Raw genomic sequence first — 16,954 nt, forward strand, 5'->3', positions numbered from 1 at the left:
CCTCTCTAGGACGCCGGGAGGACCCCTCGTTAGCGCGGGACCTCGGCGGCCAGGGGCGGGGCTCGAGGGGTGAGGGCGGCTCGCCGCGCGCGGATTAGCTGCCATCCGGCGGGCCTTTCTGTCGGGGAGCAGTGGGGTGGCCGCTGAGGGCCGAGGGATCCCCCCGCTCCGGGCGGGCTCACGGCCGCGTGCGTGGGCTCTGGGGCGTCCGCGGAGACCCCTACGTGCGTGTGCGGGGTGGGGTCGGGGTGGCAGTTGGAGGCAAATGAATGGGCCTGTACTTCTGTCTCTCCGCCTGCTGGGATTTGCAGTTTGTGAGGACGTTTCACATCCCACGGATATTTACGGAATCCCTTTCGCGGTCCAGGCTTTTCTGGACACCAAGCCAGGCCTATTATAACTATTTAATATATAATTATTACAGTTAAACTTATTTGCAGTCGGGAAGCATAGACTCAAAACACGAAAGGCAGGGTTGGCTTTAGAAAGAAGTCACTGTTGTCTAAGAGTGCCAGAGGGACCAAGAAGATAGGTATGGAGAGCCGGGCGCGGTGGCTCACACCTGTAATCCTAGCACTTTGGGAGGCCGAGGTGGGCGGATCACCTGAGGTCGGGAGTTCAAGACCATCCTGGCCAACATGGTGAAACCCCGTCTCTACTAAAAATACAAAAATTAGCTGGGCGTGGTGGCGTATACCTGTAATCCCAGCTACTCGGGAGGCTGAGGCAGGAGAATCACTTGAACCCGGGAGGCAGATGTCGCAGTGAGCCAAGATCGCACCATTGCACTCCAGCCTGGGCAACAGAGCGAGACTCCGTCTCAAAAGAAAAAAAAAGGGCCAGGCGCGGTGGCTCACGCCTGTAATCCCAGCACTTTAACAGGCCAAGGCAGGAGGGTCACTTGAGCCCAGGAGTTCCAGACCAGCCTGGCCAACATGGCAAAACCCTGTCCCTACAGAAAAATACAAATATCAGCCGGGTGTGGTGCTGTGCACCTGTGGTCCCAGCTACTTGGGAGTCTAGGAGGTCGAGTTCGCAGTGAACTATCATCATGAGACCCTGTCTCAAAAAAAAAAAAAGCTGGGCCAATGCTAGGACTCCTCCCATTTGTATCCCTTCTCTCAGGGCTCTTTCACATTGCCTGTTGCCGAGTTCTGAAAATTATTGTTTCATATATTTTATCTGGCTTTTTAAATGTGGGATGGTAAATTCAGTCCGTTACTCCATTATGGTTTCATACTTGGAAGCAGAAAAAAGAAATTTGCTTCAATTTTTTTTTTTTTTTTTTTTTAACAGGGTCTCACTTTGTCACCCAGGCTAGAGTGCAGTGGCACAATCTCGGCTCACTGCAGCCTCAACCTCCCAGGTTCAAGCAATCCTTCTGTGTCAGCCCCCCAAGTAGCTGGGATTACAGGTGTGTGCCACCATGCCTGGCTATTTTTTTTTTTTTTTTTTTGTAGAGACAAGGTTTTGCCATGTTTCCCAGGCTGGTCTGGAACTCCTGAGTTCAAATAATCCGCGTGCCCCAGCCCCCCAAAATGCTAGGATTACAGGCGTGAGCAACCGTGCCCAGCCAAATTTGCTCATTTGATATAAGGTTTATGGGTATGCCAATTTTGTGGCTGATGGAACTCTTTCAAGGCTTTCGTTTTTTAAATAAAGACCTTCATTTCTCATTGTTCCATTAAGCAATTAAGGTGACAGCATTAATTTGCAGAATTAATTAACAAGAATTAATTACATTTAATCTATTATTTTGAGACGGAGTTTTGCTCGTTGTCCAGGCTGGAGTGCAGTGCTGTGAGCTCGGCTCACTGCAACCTCCGCCTCCCGGGTTCAAGGGATCCTCCTGCCTCAGCCTCCCGAGTAGCTGGAATTACAGGCGCCCGCCATCATACCCAGCTAATTTTTTGTAATTTTACTAGAGATGGGTTTTCACCATGTTGGCCAGGCTGGTCTCAAACTCCTGAGCTCAGGTGATCCACCCGCCTCGGCCTCCCAAAGTGCTGGGATTACAGGCATGAGCCACTCTGCCCATCCAGTTACATTTAATTTTCAATTTAGTTAAACTTTGCATTGGTTCCTGGGCAGCAGAGATAGTCTCATCGGTGGGACCAAGCACTCATCTGTCTGGGAAGCAGTGCTGACTGGGACAGTGAGTTTGGCTTTCTCTGCTCCACAGTTCAAGTTAGAAATGCAAAAGCCCCCCTTCTCTTCCCTGCAGCTCTGAGTAAAGAGTACCATGTGCACAGGCTTTGAAATCATATTTAGGTTCAGATCTTGGCTCTGTCACTTATCAATTATGTGGCCTTGGACAAATTATTTCATCTATTTTAGTCTGTTTCTTCATCCGTAACACTGCAATATAAAGCCTCCTTCTGAAAGTTAGCAGTACAGTTACAACACTGCTTCAGTAATTTTCGGGTGGCTGGAAGAAGAGGAGACTGACTCCCTTAACACTAAGCCCAAAGCTTCCCCGTTTCCATGTGCTCCCTGGTTTGCAGCTCTCCTCCCTCCCTCCAGGGCTTACGGCCACACTGTCTGTAGGGCAGCCACTCTGCCACCTCTGGCCTCAGGGTCCTCTTGGGTGTGTGCAGAGGCAGGTGCCTGAGAAAGGCCTGTAGAATGGGGCTGCTGGACAGAGCCTAAGGCTCTTGGGAGGAAAACTTGGAGCCATTTGCACTGTTTGGCTTGAAGCATAAACTGAGGGAGGGTGAGCTGGTTTCTGCCTGGCAGTCAGATCTACCCCCAAAAGTCCTACTGATCTTGCCCCCTTCATACTTTTCAAATCTGTCTCCTCTTCCACATCCCCGTGGTCACTCCCTCAGTTTAGGTAGCCATATTACTTGGAGGTTACCACAAGTCTCCTAATAGGAGTCTGTTTGCAGTTTTCCACACTGTAGATGAAGTGATCTTTCTGAAGTACACAACTGAGTAACTGACGGTGTCACTCCCTAGTAATAGCTCCCCACTGCTCTTAAATCCAAAATCCCTTACCTGGCTTAAAAGGCCTTGATCTCTGATAAACATCCTCTCTCCAGCCGCATCGAATGCATTTGTCCCTTGCACTCTATACGATAGGCACACTAAAAAAGGTTTTTTTTAATTTTTAGGTAGGATTTTGCTATGTTGCCCAGGCTGGACCACCTCAGCCTCCCAAGTAGCTGGGACCATAGGTACCTGCTACTGGGCCTGACTTGTGTTGGCAGACATTTAACAAATAGCTAACAAGTAGTTCAAAACCTTTTTGGTTTTGCTGTTTGCTGATTTCTATGGTGTGAATACTCCCACCATGGCTGATTTCAATGCAGACTTGGGAAGCGATGTGCGAAACTGGCTCTGGCCAGCCTGTACAGACTGGCTCTAGCACAACACGGGAAAAGCCACACCCTACACAATAAAGTGTCAATTTCAACCCTGGTCAGGGGGGTGTGGGCTCTTCTAAGTTTGCTTCTTGAGAATTAGCTGTTCCCTTTTCTGCTATTCCTGTATTTTTTGACACAGGGTCTCACTCCGTCACATAGGCTGGTGTGCAGTGGTGTGATCATGACTTTACTGTAGCCTCAACCTCCCGGGCTCAGGTGATTCTCCCTCCTCAGCCTCCCAAGTAGCTGGGACTCTAGGCACGCACCACCATACCTGGCTAATTTTTTGTATCTTTTTGTAGAGATGGGGTTTCACCATGTTGCTCAGGCTGGTCTTAAACTCCGGGGTTCAAGCCATCTGCCCACCTCAGCCTCCCAATGTGCTGGGATTACAGGAGTGAGCCATCATGCCTGGCCTATTCCTATATTCTTTTGGTTTGTTTGAGATGGAGTCTCACTCTGTCACCCAGGCTGGAGTGCAGTGGCACGATCTCGGCTCACAGCAACCTCTGCCTCCCAGGTTTAGGCAATTCTCCTACCTCAGCCACCTGAATTATAGGCGCCCGCCACCACCATGCCCGGATTTTTTTTGTATTTTTAGTAGAGATGGGGTTTCACCATGTTGGCCAGGTTAGTCTCAAACTCCTGACCTCAAGTGGTTCACCTGCCTCAGCCTCTCAATGTGTTGGGATTACAGGCATGAGCCACCGCGCCCAGCCCCTATATTCTTTAGAGATCTTTTTTTTTTTTTCTTTTTGAGAGGGAGTCTCGCTCTGTTGCCCAGGCTGGAGTGCAGTTGTGCGATCTCCACTCACTGCAAGCTCCGCCTCCCGGGTTCACGCCATTCTCCTGCCTCAGCCTCCCGTGTAGCTGGGACTACAGGTGCCTGCCACTGCGCCTGGCTAATTTTTGTATTTTTAGTAGAGATGGGGTTTCACCATGTTAGCCAGGATGGTCTCAATCTCCTGACCTCGTGATCTGCCCATCTCGGCCTCCCAAAGTGCTGGGATTACAGGCGTGAGCCACCGTGCCCGGCCTCTTTAGAGATCTCTTTATTCCCTTTAGCAGATAATCCTTTTACTAGTTACTTCTTTAAATTTTCTTCAAATTACTAGTGTGGTTTTTGTTCCCTGCCTGGACACTTGCAGATGTGACCCCGTCTGAGCAGGTCTAAGAAAAGGCCAGAACTGATCAGGCAGTGCAGCTCATGCCTGTAATCCCCATACTTTGGAAGGCCAAGGCAGGAGGATTGCTTGAGACCAGGAGTTTGGCACCAGCTTGGGCAACACAGTGAGACTCCATCTCTACCAACAAAAAAAAAAGCGGGAGAGCCAGACCAAAGCCCCATTCACAATAAATACAAATATAACACTTCTCGAGCAGCTGCTCAGTGCCAGGTTAAAAATTCTAATGAAGGACAGGCACGGTGGCTCACGCTTGTAATCCCAGCACTTTGGGAGGCCGAGGTGGGTGGATCATGAAGTCAGGAGTTCAAGACCATTCTGACTAACACGGTGAAACCCTGTCTCTACTAAAAATACAAAAAAATTAGCCGGGCGTGGTGGCACGCACCTGTAGTCCCAGCTACTCAGGAGGCTGAGGCAGGAGAATGGCGTGAACCCGGGGGGGCGGAGCTTGCAGTGAGCCGAGACTGCACCACTGCACTCCAGCCTGGGCTACAGAGCGAGACTCCATCTCAAAAAAAAAAAAAAAAAAAACTCTAATGAAGTAGCCAGGCATCGTGGCTTAGGCCTGTAATCCCAGCACTTTGGGAGGCAGAGGTGGGCAGATCATGAGGTCAAGAGATTGAGACCAGCCTGACCAATATGGTGAAACCCCATCTCTACTAAAAATACAAAAAATTAGCTGGGCGTGGTGGCACACGCCTGTAGTCCCACCTACTTGGGAGGCTGAGGCAGGAGGATCGCTTGAACCCAGGAGGTGGAGATTGCAGTGAGCTGAGATCATGCCACTGCACTCCAGCCTGGAGAGAGAGCAAGACTCCATCTCAAAAAAAAAAATATTATAATTAAGTAGACATTATTGGTAGGCAAACTAGGCAGATCATGCTAGAAAGGAGAAGTAAACCAACTTGGCTACTACTTGCAGCCAAAGGCGTCCTAATGAATATCAGTATCTTAATCAAAGGACATGAAGGGATGATCTACAGGCAGAACTAAGTAAACAGTTTTTCCTAAATCAAGAAAGACACAGGAAAAATCTTAAGGAGCTTATAACTTTTATGGGATCCAGTCCTAAAGTAGATTAGACCGATGTAGAATCCTGTCTGGAGACGTTCTCCCCTTCAATTCAATGGGAAGGCTCTTTTCTGGCATGAACTCTCCGATGTCTAATGAGTTCTGAGCACCATCCATAAGCTTTCCCACATTCTTTACATATAAAAGGTCTCTCTCCACTGTGAACTCTCCGATGCTGACTGAGATACGAGCTTTGACTAAAGGCCTTCCCACACTCATTACACTCATAGGGCTTCTCTCCTGAGTGAATCCTCTGATGCTGAACCAGATGAGCACCCCACCTGAAGGCCTTCCCACATTCGTTACATTCGAAGGGTTTCTCTCCTGTATGAATTCTCTGATGCTGACCGAGGTTTGAGCTCTGTTTGAAAGTTTTCCCACAGTCACTACACTTATAGGGTTTCTCTCCAGAATGAACTCTCTGGTGGACAACAAGATGTGAGTTATAAATGAAGGTTTTACCACATTCACTACATTCATGGTCTTTCTTCCCTGTGGGAATTTCCTTATGGGTGACAACCATCTGCCTGAAACTTTTCCCCTGGGCAGGGGACCACCTCAGTGTCTCCGCTTTGGGATTTCTCTGCTGCAGTTGTAAGGCACCCTCAGAGGTAGCTTCAAATGTAGAGGTGTCAGTAGCAAGATTTTCTGAGAACACCTGTGATTCCGCTTCAGTAATGGGTGGTGGTGGCAATGATCCTTTGTCCTTGGGCTCTGGGCCATCTTCTGTAACAACTGACAGAAAATGTAAATACACCTGTTCTGGATGTATGAAGAAATGACACTTAGATTAAAATTTACATTTCTGGAATGAAAAAAAATACTTAAAAACTACTATATATATGACAAAGACTGGAAGAATATTTACTTGGATATTACCAACGGTTAACTCTTGGTGATGGGACTATGTTACAGATTAGAGGGTTTCTGCTTTTTAATTTCTCCCATTTATCTGCTTTTTTCCCCCTAATTTCTCCATAATGAAGCACTAAAGAAGTTTTATTGAAAAAATGAAGGCAAGCCGGACACGGTGGCTCACGCCTGTAATTCCAGCACTCTGGGAGGCTGAGGCAGGTGGATCACGAGGTCAGGAGATCGAGACCATCCTGGCTAACACAGTGAAACCCCGTCTCTACTAAAAATACAAAAAGTTAGCCAGGCGTGGTGGCGGGCGCCTGTAGTCCCAGCTCCTTGGGAGGCTGAGGCAGGAGAATTGCATGAACCCGGGAAGCGGAGCTTGCAGTGAGCCAAGATCGCGCCGCTGCACTCCAGCCTGGGCGACAGAGCAAGACTCCGTCTCAAAAAAAAAAAAAAAAAAAAAAAAAGAAAAAATGAAGGCAATTACAAATGCATGGTCTTTTTTTAGGATTTTTCATATTTTCAAGGAATCAGGGAGTGATGGTGTGAATAAAGGGAAAAACAAGAATCATTAGGGTTAAGGAAAAGGGAGGTTTCTAAAGGCAAAAAAACCGTGCCCTTCCTGGCTCTGCAACCTTCACCTCTGCCCATCCATTTCCCAGCTGCATAAATCTATAGTCTCTTTACAGGATCCTCAACTAACTGCTTCCTTTACCAAAAGGACTTCCAGCTCCCTGCCTCCTATCTGCTTGGTGCTTTCTGCCTTTCTCTTCCTTAAAAAGGGAAAAAGAGTGCGTTGCCTTTTTGTTTTTAAATGTCCATAGCACATTTTATGTTTTATCTGTTGTAACACTCCCTATAGCCTAAGGAGAACAGAAACCAATTGCTTTAAGATAACTCAATGTCATTTGACTTTTTTTTTTTTTTCTGTCACCCAGGCTGGAGTGTAGTGGCATAATCTTGGCTCACTGCAACTTCCGTTTCCCTGGTTAAAGTGATTCTCATGCCTCAGCCTCCCCAGTAGCTGGGATTACAGGCACGTACCACCACACCCGTCTAATTTTTGTATTTTTAGTAGAGACGGGGTTTCACCATGTTAGCCAGGCTGGTCTTGAACCCCTGACCCCAAGTGATCTGCCTGCCTCAGCCTCCCAAAGTGCTGGGATTCTAGGTGTGAGCCACTGTGCCCAGCCAAGATCATTTGATTTTTAAAAATTCATTTTTTCAGGTTAAATGTTGTGGTTAAAAAAATCTGAAATATGCTTGCTATAGAGAAAAAAAAAAATCACACAATAGCTAGCTTCTTTTTGAAAGTAAAGTAATAAAAGTGATAAATGAATACAGGCTTACTAAACAGAAGTAAAGGAGACAAGAAAAAGTCTGAAAAAAAGGCAAAGAAGAAAGAAGAGCTAAGAAGTAGAAACATACTTTTGGGACAGAATCTAATTAATCTCCATTTCTATTTTTTCCCATTTTGTAACTAACAAGAATTTGATTTTTTCAAATGCCTTGGTTTGGTGATAGTGGTGTCGGGGAGGAGTTATGGTGTAAAAGCAAATATCAAGTAGACTCTTTTTGGTTAGCAGCATATTCACAATACGGTCACGATGCTACAGAGGTCAACAAGGAGAGTTCACACTCCTGAGGCTCTAAGTCTAGTGTTTGCCACTGGCAGAGAGGAGAGGTTGTTTGCGGGTATGTATGCAGGCCAAGAAGGAAGTTTCTGTAGTGAATCTGAAGGGTAGAAGGTGAGGGCACACATAAGAGAGTTTCAAATAGGGCTGTTTTGTTTTTTTTTTTGAGACGGAGTCTCGCTCTGTCGCCCAGGCTGGAGTGCAGTGGCCGGATCTCAGCTCACTGCAAGCTCCGCCTCCTGGGTTTACGCCATTCTCCTGCCTCAGCCTCCCGAGGAGCTGGGACTACAGGCGCCCGCCACCTCGCCCGGCTAGTTTTTTTTATGTTTTTTAGTAGAGACGGGGTTTCACCGTGTTAGCCAGGATGGTCTCGATCTCCTGACCTTGTGATCTGCCCGTCTCGGCCTCAAATAGGGCTGTTTACATGAGGAAGAGGTGGTAAAGGTGATGACAGGCTGTATCTCACATAGGAGTGCTCTATGGCTTAAAAAGTGTGTTTTGCGAGGCCTTAGGAGTTTAAAAAAAAAAAAAAAAAAAGGATCTCAAGGCTGGCCTCTAGCTCAGGGCAGAGTTATTATAGACTAGGAGTTAAGTGCAGTGAAGATGATAAGGCATAAGTGAATGAACTATTTCCTGGTCCTGATTTAGGGCTCTCTAAAGTTAAGAGACACTGGCCAGGCTTTATATCCAGATATGACCCAAGTTCAGCTTCATCCTCAGAGCTATCTTATGAGGCAGGTTATTCTTACTCCTAATTTTACGAGTGATGAAACAGGCAAAGTCTCTCACCTAAGAGATAAAAATTGTAAGGCTGTGATGATACCAAACATTTAAGTGCCTACTACTATTTACCCTTTACAGGTACTAGGTACTGTGCCCTTTATCGTCCCTCTTTCTCCTCTCCCTCCCCACAGAATCCTGCTCCTCACCACTCTTTGGGAAAGGCTGGGTCTCCTTAGTCTGGAGCCGGATGCTCAGTGCTTCCTGGGCTGCTCCCAGAGATTCCTTCTTCTCCCATGGCTCTTCCTGTGCAGGTCCATGTGCAGGGCCTGGGACCTGGAGGTGATCAGGCACCACTCAGTTTTAAATTTTCTTCAAATTACTAGTGTGGTTTCTGTCCCCTGCCTGGACACTTGCAGATGTGACTCTCCTTGTACCAAAGCTTCCAAGAAGACTTTAGGGAGCCTCCTCGGAGTCAGCACAAGGGAAGGAAAAGGAGCTAGAGTCTCTTTCTCATTCAGGGCTCAAGGGCGGAAAAGACAGACACAGAAACACACATTAACTGCTCTACCTGGCCCAAGAGAGGTTTGACCTTGGCAACTCCCCCTACTGCTGCCCCTCTGTCCAGCCTGAAGGTCATTGATCTGGCTCCCATAACAGACCAAATCCCCCTTCCCACCTGCGGCTCTGGTTCAAGTCCTTTCTCTAAATCCTCCAGCACAGTCACAGCCTCCTCTCCACTCTTAGGGTGATGTCCCCGCACCCACGACTGGAGCTCCTCAGGCAGGATGGTCAAGAATTGTTCCAGCACCAGGAACTCCAGGATCTGCTCCTTCGTGTGTTTCTCTGGCCTTAGCCACTCACAGCAGAGTACCCGTAGCTGGCTCAAGGCCTCCCGGGGACCAGGAGTCTCCTGGTAGCGGAGATGCCTGAAGCGTTGGCGGAAGATCTCTTGACTGGTAGAGTGGTTCCCAGGTAGCCTGGTCTCATACTCACAAGACTCTTCCTCTTCCTTTGGTTCCATCATCATAATCTTCTCTTGTCCCCGTGTACCCTGAAGGGCCAGAGTTTCAGCTGCTGTTAGTGATACAGCCGTTCTAGTCTGGACTAGCTCTGCAGAAGGCTCATACCAGCTGGAATATTGCAAGGGCCCCCTGTAACATAAGAAGAAATCATTCCTCCTCTTCTTTTTTTTTTTTTTGAGATAGAGTCTCACTCTGTTACCCAGGCTGGAGTGCAGTGGTACGATCTCAGCTCACTGCAACCTCCACCCCCAGGGTTCTAGAGATTCTCCTACCTCAGCCTCCCGAGTAGCTGGGATTACAGGCGCCCACCACCACGCCCAGCTAATTTTTTTGTATTTTTAGTAGGGACAGGGTTTTGCCATATTGGCCAGGCTGGTCTTGAACTCCTGACCTCAGGTGATCCACCCGCCTCGGCCTCCCAAAGTGGTAGGATTACAGGCATGAGTCACCATGCCTGGCCTCTTCTTTTTTTGATTCATTAAACATATACTCAGCACTACAAAGAGCCAAACTCTGTACTATATATACCCCTTAGTCCGGCTTTTTCTTCCACCCCTCCAGAGAATTCTGATGTACTAAGTCAATGCTTTTGAGAAACTTGCCTTGTTGTAGAGACGGGAATGTAAAGTGGTTTTCTACAATACAACTAAATAAATGCCATTAACAGGAAAAAATATCAAGGAAAAAAAAGTTGTGGGGGCCTATGGGAAGAAATGATTATTGGGAAGAAACAAGTTTGAAGCAAAACCCAAGTTTCCAGATGCAGAGCCCAGAGCCCAGCAGCTTTCACTGCAAGGTGGGGTTTGCTGGGGAGGCTGCTCCCTGCTTTAAAAACTTTCTGAAGTAGCAGTTTCAGCAAAAGAAAAACGTTAAGTCCCCTCTACGGAGTCGGATCTCATTCAAACGCAGAAGCCCTATTAAGGGGCAGCTATGAACAAAACTCGGGTAGTGACCTGCGTCAAGGAATCTAACAGGTGTAAACCACAAAAGCATCTGAGATAGGTCTCAACCAATTTAGGGGTTACTTTGCTAAGGTTGAGGATGCACCCAGGAAAAAGACACACAAGCCACAGTAAGATCCGTGGCCCGCACTTTTACCACCGAGGGTTTTGAGGGCTTCAATTTAATGGGGAGAAAGCTGGCAAAGGAGGGGAAGGAGTAAAGAAGAGGGGGATATGTAGTGAGGTAAGTGGCCACATTCTTGTGAGGATTTGATTAGAGCTGAGTTCACCTGTTGCACGTGAAAAGAGGAAGTCAATTATGAATTTGTCTGGTGCTCAGTACATCTGCATTTTCCACAAGATAAAGTAGATCTAGAGTAGAGGAAGAAGTCAAATAGCTTCGTCTCCGGGTGGGTGGAGGAAGCATTTCTAGTCTTGTCCGGTGAAGCTGGGCTGTTCATTTACATTGCCAGGGTGAGGGAGGCCACCTGGGGGCATATGTTGCTTTCTATCTTGCAGCTATCGGTTTAGGAACAAAAGGAAAAGCAGTTTTTTTTTCGTGACTCAGTTTCCAAGCTTAACTTTTCCCTTTGGCATAGTAAGTTTGGGGTCCTGAGATTTTATTTTCCTTTCACACAGGGAAGGAGGTGGGACGCATCAGAGGCCACGAAAGGAGCACAAAGAGGGACCGCTGGCCGAAGACAAAGGAGGCGCGAAGAAAAACGCGGAGCTCGTGTCTCCCACGGTGATGCCCGGCGGCGCTGGCCCCAGCAAAACTTCTCTACCCCGGCCTGGGGCAGGTGCCCGCCCGGGAGCGCGGGAAGGAGGCCGTCGTCCAGGCCAGGTACAACTCCCCCTCCCACCCTTCACTCCCTACCCAGGGGTCTCGAGAAAAGATTAGAAGGACATCAAGACCCCCCTCCACGGCACGTGACGCAACGCGAGGGCAGCGCAGCGCGGGCACCGTGGGCAACCCAAACCCCTCTCCACACACGCCCGCGGAGCTGCCTGCCAGGCCCGCTCAATGCACAGCCGCCGCTGCCTGCGGGACGGGCAAAAGCCAAGCCGCGAGGTGGACCTCGGGGAAGCCGCCGCCAACACTCACCTCACAGGACCAGGAGGTTCCATCGGGGCGCTGCCGCGAACCGCGCCACTTCCAGCCCTCACCCCAGCTGCAGGTTTGCGCCTGCGCAGGTCGCAGCCTCGGCCTCCATCTCCCAGAAGCCTCCGCGCCGACCGCTTCCGCTCGCGCACTTCGGCCCAGGCGCGTGGGCGCTGCCGAGAGGCTGGGAGCCGGGGAACCGGTTCCGGTACTTGAGCGGAGCGGGAAAGAGCGCGCCGCCTGCACGACTGGAATGGCGCGGCCAGATGCCCTGGAGGACCCTGGGAATTGCAGTCCTTGCTCAGGTGGAGAGCGAGCCCTGTAAGCGGGTGACTTCACCAAGTTTGGCGGGTCTCTTGTGGAGTTGTACCTGAAAGGGCGGTGCTGGCGGACAGATGTCAGGGAAATTCTGGCCTTGTGCATGGTCTGTGGTAACACTTCTCCAGGAGTTCTATTTTCCAGTTACCACTTCCCAGACCTGATGAGAGGGTCACAGCTGAGGAAGACGGTCCCCTCCACGAAAAAAATATTCCCCAACCAACCACTGGCCGGGTACGGGGAGGGGAGGAGAAAAAAAAATTCTAAGGTTGATTTTATTGCGATGGGGGAAATAGGAGTTGGTGTTTTTTTGTTTATTTTTAATTAAAAAAAAAAAATTTTTTTTTTTTGAGACGCGGTGGCCAACATGGTGAAACCCTGTCTCTATTAAAAATACAAAAAGGCCGGGCGCGGTGGCTCACGCCTGTAATCCCAGCACTTTGGGAGGCCAAGGCGGGCGGATCACAAGGTCAGGAGATCGAGACCACGGTGAAACCCCGTCTCTACTAAAAATACAAAAAAAAAATTAGCCGGGCGCGGTTGTGGGCCTGTAGTCCCAGCTACTCGGGAGGCTGAGGCAGGAGAATGGCGTGAACCCGGGAGGCGGAGCTTGCAGTGAGCCGAGATCGCGCCACTGCACTCCAGTCTGGGCGACAGAGCCAGACTCCGTCTCAAAAAAAAAAAAAAACAAAAAAACAACAAAAAAAAACACAAAAAGGTTAGCCCGGCGTGGTGGCAGGCGACTGTAGTCCCCACTACTCAGGAGACAGGAGAATCGTTTGAACCCGGGAAGCAGAGGTTGCAATGAGCTGAGATCGTGCCACTGCACTCCAGCCTGGGCTACAGAGCGAGACTCCGTCTCAAAAAAAAAAAAAAAAAAAAAAAAACTAATTAAAAATAAATTTATCTCACTATCAGATTTGCAGGATATTGATTGATCCAGTCTCTCAATCCTTTTATAAAATAGTTTTTCTCTCAATACTTTTATAAAATAGCTTAATCCTAGTCTCTCCAGGAAAAATTGTTATTCAACTGTGTAGTTCTCAGATTATTAAATTTGTTTCTCCAAGATATAGTATCCTTGAAAATGTGCATAACACCCCCGCTCCAAATCCTTGCAATTTACTTATACTGGGCCAAGCCCCTTCTGACATCAAGTAGGATCAAGAAGTGCAGAATCTTGTAATCCTCAAGGTCATGGTTGGGGGATATATTATCTTTTTTCCTTCAAAGTGCCATTGATAATTACTGCACGTAGGAGCTATGGATAAAATTAGTTATCATTTGTTGAATGTCTACTGTGTGTCTAGAACTATGCTAGGAACTTAATGAAATTGTCTCATTTAGTCTTCACAGTTGCCCCACAAGGGACTGTATTAATGTCATTATCTTGATTTTACAGATGAGAAAAATCAAGACTCAGAAACAATAAAAGTCACAGAGATGAAATTGACAGAGCCTGGATTTCGGTATGTCAGACTTCAATGTGCCATTATACTTTCAAATCCTACAGAATAGATTGAATCACAACTTCCACTTTTATGTGAAAGAAGACAATGGGTCTTAGGACTTACCATCAATTTCCCTTTCCTGATTTAATTAGCTGCTTCTGTGTCTAATTTTGCTAGGAATGGAGGAATAACGCAAACTCCCTAAACTACATATTGACATGTATACTAATGTGAAAATCTCAAGTCCATTTGCAGACTTTTGGATTAGATTCTGTCCCAGAAAGACATCCACCCTAGAGTTCAGGATATCATAGCCATTTTACTGTTCCCCTGGCACAATTCATAATAAGGAAAAAAAGACAAGGGGAAAGCTATTAGATTCCCAGTGCTGCTAAACAGGAGACACAAGGACACCGTTTTGTGATGATGATGGTGCTTTATGCAGCTTCCACCATTTACAAGATTTTCCTGTGGTGTGGAACCTCTGACGATAAAGGGGTGAAATGGAACTAGAAGCTTATTCCAGTCAAGATTTCTGATTTATCTTGTGGTAAGCATTTGGGGAGGACATATCTGCACATGACCTGAGACTAAGTAGTATACACTGAATCAGATGAAAATTAGCTCTTAGGAAGCTTAGAATTTTCCAAGCAGTTATGACAAAAAACAAATTCTCCTTCTCTCTTCCTATATGTACATACTGACATCTTTATCATTATTGTCTTCCTAGGGTTATGATTCTGTTTGGTTTCTTTGATGCTGTATTAGACCTGAGCTCTGATTGAAAATTCTTCCATGCTCACTACATTCCAAAACTTTATCTCCAATATGAATTTCCAGATGCCTCACAAGATCTGAGCTCCATCTGAAGGCTTTCCCATGCTTGTCACGTTCACAGGGCTTTCCTCCAGTATGAATTCTATGATGTTGAATAAGGTCTGATGACAAGTCTTTGAACATTCGTTGCATTCGTAAAGTTTCCACTGTGAATTCTTTGATGCTGAATAAGTTGTGAATTACCCCTCAAATCTTTCCCACACCCACTGCATTTATAAGACCTCTCACCTGTATGGATTCTCTGATGTTCTATAAGGACTGAGTTCTGGCCATGTGCAGTGGCTCACGCCTGTAATCCAAGCACTTTGAGAAGCCGAGGCCAGTGGATCACCTGAGGTCAAGAGTTCAAGACCAGCCTGGCCAACATGGTGACACCTTATCTCTACTAAAAATACAAAATTAGCCTGGCGTGGTGGTGGGCACCTGTAATCCCAGCTACTTGGGAGGCTGAGGCAGGAGAATAGCTTTAACCCGGGAGGTGGAAGTTACAGTGAGCTGAGATCGCGCCACTGCACTCCAGCCTGGGCAACAGAGCAAGATTCCGTCTCCAAAAACACACACACAAAACTCAAAACGGAACAGATGCAGAAAAAATTCCAGAGGGATTTATTTGTGATGCCTGTTCAAAACTCAAGAAACCACCACCCTGATACTCATCAAACCCTGGAGAAATTCCGTTTCTGGAGTGTCAGAAGGCCTCATGAATAACCTTCCATTCACTGAAGGAGGTCCTTACCCAGCAAGCCCCGGTCTCCTTCACTCTCCTGCACTCGTGCCTCGCAGATGGCCTCATGCGCGGACTGGCGGTCCAGCCTCCCAGGGGCAGGGCCTGGGCGCACCCCACGCCGCCTTTGGCCACTGAGGCCCGGGTCCTCGAGGCGCCGGGCTAGGCAGAGCCTCCCGGGGCAGCGCCAGGGGATCCGGGCGGGGTGCGTGCGCCGGAAGGGCCTCAAAGCTGCAGGGCTGGACGGCGCTGGGGGCGCAAGGCACGGAGACCAGGCGGAGGGGACAGCTAGCGACTCACCGGGATGGGCGGGCCCCGGCTCCCAGCTCCAAATACGCGGCCTCTGTGGGAGCTTGTCTCCAGGCGCCCATCAGTCTTCCCCCGACTCGGCGCTACCTTGGCGGCCGCGCCCATGCCGTCCCCGCCCCAACTAGTAGTCATGATGAGGGGTCGCAGGCCTCGCTCGAGATGCTCACTGCGAGGACTTTCCGCCTGCGGGCTCTCTGCGCGCCGTCACTGACTGCCCGGCTGCGGGCGGGCCGCCTCACCACTCCCGGCTTCACGGGGCTGGGGCGCGCACCATTGAGTCGAACCGAGTCCTCCTGCTTTCCTAGAAAAGCCGTGGGGGGGAGAAGGGGAACACTTCTGGCCCACGTGAGCCACCGTCGCGCTTGGCGTCTGAGGGGCGTCTACCCGGAGTCACGGAGCCGACCAAAGGGAAAAGGCCAGTCCCTGTCCGGGAAGAGCTCAGCCTAGTGGGGCAGGCGACAAGTTACACTTGCTACCTTGCCATGGCCGTGGCCCGTGGAGGCAGTAGACCGTCACCAGGTGTCGGTCAGGAAAGACGGGCGGATACGTGAGGCCTGGACAGGAAGGAATTGGGAGATACAAGACTGTGCCGCCGAGACCGCTTTCGAGTCGGGCTCACCGGGATTTTGAATTCGTTTCTTCACTTACTAGTTGTGAGTCTTTGAGCAAATTTGCCTTTCTAAAGCGTAGTTTCTTATTTATAAAACAGGGTTAACAGTTGCACTCACTGAGGTAAATACAAGAGAAAATCGATGTTAAGTGCTTATCACGGTACCCAACACATATCAAGTACTAGAAAATAATGGAGCTAGGTACGGAGGGAGCAATCTTGACAGAGGGAACATCTCGTGGAATGGTCACAGGGCAGGAGGGCGGTGCCTGCATTCTTGGGGAACTGCAGAGAGTTCATGGGTAAATAATAGGAAGGAAAGGTAAGTACTTTGCAGAAACCCTTCCCCAACTAGGTCAGACTCCCCACTGTAGTATCATATGCCTCTCCTTTTAGGCATTTATTATGGTTGCAACTTTATTAATGATTCTAATTAGTTTCTCTTCTACAATTATAACCTCCATTAGTTTCTCTTCTGCAATTATAACCTCCGTCCGGCCAGAGACTTGTCCATTTATGCTCACCCTGCTTTGCAGCACCCAATGCTTAACACATATTAAATGCTCGATAATGTTGGGCGAAGTGGCTCACGCCTCTAATCCCAGCACTTTGGGAGGCTGACGCGGGTGGATCACGAGGTCAGGAGTTCAAGACCAGCCTGACCAACATGGTGAAACACCCTCTCTACTAAAAATACAAAAATTAGCCGGGTGTGGTGGCACATGCCTGTAATCCCAGCTACTCAGTAGGCTGAAGCAAAAGAATCACTTGAACCCGGGAGGCAGAGGTTGCAGTGAGCCAA

The 16,954-nt window shown here is 48.5% G+C and overlaps 2 protein-coding genes across 16 annotated transcripts in view; one reads left to right on the plus strand and one right to left on the minus strand.

Annotated features, from left to right (window-relative positions):
- The window catches only part of LOC144335255 (uncharacterized), a 99,587-nt gene that overhangs the window by 295 nt on the left and 82,338 nt on the right, over positions 1 to 16,954 (plus strand). For 5 of the 9 annotated variants that reach the window (XM_077970096.1, XM_077970098.1, XM_077970099.1 and 2 more), the window contains exons 1-2: positions 12,015 to 12,224; positions 13,624 to 13,690. In XM_077970096.1, the coding sequence (XP_077826222.1) occupies positions 12,170 to 12,224; positions 13,624 to 13,690 (122 nt within the window). In that variant the 5' untranslated portion in view covers positions 12,015 to 12,169. Of the gene's footprint in view, positions 1 to 11,440; positions 12,225 to 13,623; positions 13,691 to 14,402; positions 16,196 to 16,954 lie in introns of those variants that run through there. The other 4 variants (XR_013405984.1, XR_013405985.1, XM_077970092.1 and 1 more) reach the window with 4 other exon arrangements.
- The window catches only part of ZNF232 (zinc finger protein 232), a 28,362-nt gene continuing 16,998 nt past the window's right edge, over positions 5,591 to 16,954 (minus strand). The window contains exons 1-4 of one of the 7 annotated variants that reach the window (XM_077969954.1): positions 11,907 to 12,006; positions 9,599 to 9,889; positions 9,045 to 9,171; positions 5,591 to 6,385 (exon numbers count right to left, since the gene is read on the minus strand). In XM_077969954.1, coding sequence (XP_077826080.1) covers positions 5,676 to 6,385; positions 9,045 to 9,171; positions 9,599 to 9,865 — 1,104 coding nt within the window. In that variant the 5' untranslated portion in view covers positions 9,866 to 9,889; positions 11,907 to 12,006 and the 3' untranslated portion in view covers positions 5,591 to 5,675. Of the gene's footprint in view, positions 6,386 to 9,044; positions 9,172 to 9,514; positions 9,990 to 11,906; positions 12,007 to 14,568; positions 14,623 to 16,954 lie in introns of those variants that run through there. The other 6 variants (XM_077969953.1, XM_077969952.1, XM_028835939.2 and 3 more) reach the window with 6 other exon arrangements.

Source organism: Macaca mulatta, chromosome 16, assembly GCF_049350105.2.
Source record: "Macaca mulatta isolate MMU2019108-1 chromosome 16, T2T-MMU8v2.0, whole genome shotgun sequence".
In the NCBI taxonomy this organism is placed as follows: Eukaryota; Metazoa; Chordata; class Mammalia; order Primates; family Cercopithecidae; genus Macaca; species Macaca mulatta.